Below are 2,652 nucleotides of genomic sequence, written 5' to 3'. Positions count from 1 at the left end.
TGGCTGGCGCCTTAGCTGCTTGAGCCACAGGCGCCAAGCCCAAGACCCTGTTTCTACAAAAAAAAAAATTTAAGGATTAGCCAGGTGTGGTGGCAAGTATCTGTAGCTACTAAGGATGCTGAAGCAGAAGGATTGCTTAAGCCCAGGAGTTTGAGGTTGCAGTGAGCTGTTATGACAGTACTGCACTCTATCCAGGGGACTAGCTATTTTCAACTTCAATTGATAGGGCTTGATTAATTTTCAAAGTAGTTGAAAGTCTCAATACTTGGCGGTGCCTGTGGCTCAAAGGAGTAGGGCACTGGCCCCATATACCGGAGGTGGCAGGTTCAAACCTGGCCCTGGCCAAAAAAAAAGAAAGTCCCAATCCTTATCTAAAGTCAGTCCTGATTTCAGATCTTTTAAGTAGAGAATGGATTGAGCACAATTCACTTATTGGCCAGATTGTCTTTTTGTGTAGGAGTCTGATATGTTCTTTTTCTCTATTTCCTCCTGGGAGCTGCCTTCTAGCTCCACCTCCTAACACTCCCTAGTCTCTTCCCTGACCCCAAGGGTGGGCAAATCCTGGCCTATGTTTTTGCTCCTGGGATAAAGTGTGCTGAGGTTGAGAGAGCCTGGAGGGTTGGGAGGAAAGTTTCTTATTTTTCCCAACATGGTTGGGGGTGGAGGGGTCAGTAGGTGGGTTGAGCCCTTTTTGGAAAAGGCAGACCTGGTGGGCCCTGAATGCCCACTGGTGGTACCTATGTGTCCATCCCCAACCCAGAGAAAAGGGCCGTAAGGAGAGAGAGTCTCTACAGCAGATGGCAGAGGTCACCCGCGAGGGGTTCCGCCTAAAGAAGATCCTTATTGAGGACTGGAAGAAGGCCCGAGAGGAGAAGCAGGTGGGGGGGCCCTGGAAACTGACCTGGAACCATCTAGACATTGAGGCTTCAAGACATGAGCTGGCAAGACCTGGTGGGGTTTACACCTGCCCTGACTAGCAGTGTCCTGGGGCAAGTTAGAACCTGCCTGTTCCTTGCTTTCCCACTTGTGTACTGGACATTTAGTTCTTAGCTAATTAGTTGCCAGGTGGGAGGCAGTCATCTCAAGTATATCAGGGCTTTGGACATCAAACTGAAGTGGGCTAGAAGGGCCACTGACACTTCATAGGAGCACAAGGGATGCTTTTCCACATCCTGATTCTGTAGTTCTTTTGTCTGTAAGATGATCTGATGACTTTACAATCCCCCACTTCTAGGGGAAGCAGGTGAGTGTGACAACATCAGCAGCTGGATGAGTTCGATAGGGTGGGTGTATGGGGTCCCTAGATGTGCATCTCTCCTGGTGGGTCAGTGTCCTCAACTCTGCACCTAAGCTCCTGCTCTACCTACTGATCTTGGGCTCAAGCTTTGTTTTCTTGCCTAAGGAAGGTTCCAGATCTTTTCCACCCCCATGGCCAGTGAGGTTCCCCAAATTCAGAGGATAACACGATCCCCCTGAATTTTGATACAGGGGGAGCCAGGTGGTGATACAGCTCCAAGTGACTTTTGCTTTCCCAGGGAGATCGGAGGATCTTGACAGGAGGCCAGACTAAAGTGTCTGCATAGGTCTTGGGATAAAAGCAGTGCCACAGGGGATTGTGGGCCCCATCCCTGAATCAGAGCCAGTCCAGCACTTATTTCTTGAAATATCCACAGAGGCCCAGGATGTGCTGTGTTTTGGACAGGAGGCTGGAACCAGACCTGGGTCTGCCTCAAGCAGCTTATTATCTAATGGAAGGGACAGAGAGACAGAAAGCTGGGCTGTTGGGCAAAGGGAAGTTTAGGACTGTGAGGCATAGAAGAGGCTCTTGCCTAGTTCCTTTCCCTTTCTGTCTTGGGGAAAGGAGGCAGGAAAGGCTTCCCGGAAGTATCTAAACTAGAATCAGGGTAATTTGCAAGTAGTGTTTTCTAGGCTAAAGAAACAATATGTTTAAAGAACTGGAGGCAGAAAAGTTTTGGGGTAAGAGCAATTGGATCCTAGAGGTTAAGTCATGAGTAGAGCATATGGGGCTAGAGAAGCAGACAGGGCCTGATTACCTACGGCCTTGTGGGCTATGGAGATCCATAGCAAGAGACCCAAGGAGGTGTGTGTTTTGGAACAAATCCCCAGCTTCCCTGGGAAGTAGAGACAATGGGGGCAGACATTAGGGAAGAAGCAGAGCAAAGGAGAGGTGGTCTTTTTTGCCTTCTGCCCACCCAGCAAAAGCTCATTGAGCTCCAAGCAGGAAAGAAGTCTCTGGAAGACCAGGTGGAGATGCTGAAGACAGTGAAGGAGGAGGCTGAGAAGCCAGAGAAGGAGGCCAAAGAACAACACCAGAAGATGTGGGAAGGTATGTTCTGGGTGGCCAGAGTACCTCGCCCTTTACTTCTGAACAGGAGGTCAACCTGGGCCTAGGAGTCTCTTGTTCATTGTTTGTTGTCATCATCAGCTGGTTTTTGATCATGGTGTCTCATTTTCTTGTGTATCTAGTTATCTTTGTATGTCAGTCATCATGTTTAAAACTTATTTATAGGAATAATATTCAACCCAGGAAGAGAGGTTCTCTAAAGAGAATCTTCTTTTCTTTCTGTCAAGTGCCTAGAAACATTGCCGTTCAAGGATTCTCCTAGAATCCAAATTTTTTTTTTTTTTTTT

General features: G+C 48.1%; 1 protein-coding gene across 6 annotated transcripts in view; it reads left to right on the top strand.

The window, feature by feature from the left end:
* Positions 1-2,652, top strand: part of PRKCSH (protein kinase C substrate 80K-H) — a 14,546-nt gene that overhangs the window by 3,361 nt on the left and 8,533 nt on the right. For all 6 annotated transcript variants that reach the window (XM_023518021.1, XM_023518023.1, XM_012810177.2 and 3 more), the window contains exons 6-7: positions 761-878; positions 2,218-2,347. In XM_023518021.1, coding sequence (XP_023373789.1) covers positions 761-878; positions 2,218-2,347 — 248 coding nt within the window. The remainder of the gene's footprint in view (positions 1-760; positions 879-2,217; positions 2,348-2,652) is intronic.

Source organism: Otolemur garnettii, unplaced genomic scaffold (genome assembly GCF_000181295.1).
Source record: "Otolemur garnettii isolate 467f Iridium unplaced genomic scaffold, OtoGar3 scaffold00127, whole genome shotgun sequence".
NCBI lineage: Eukaryota > Metazoa > Chordata > Mammalia > Primates > Galagidae > Otolemur > Otolemur garnettii.
This window is presented reverse-complemented; position numbering and strand designations above follow the sequence as displayed.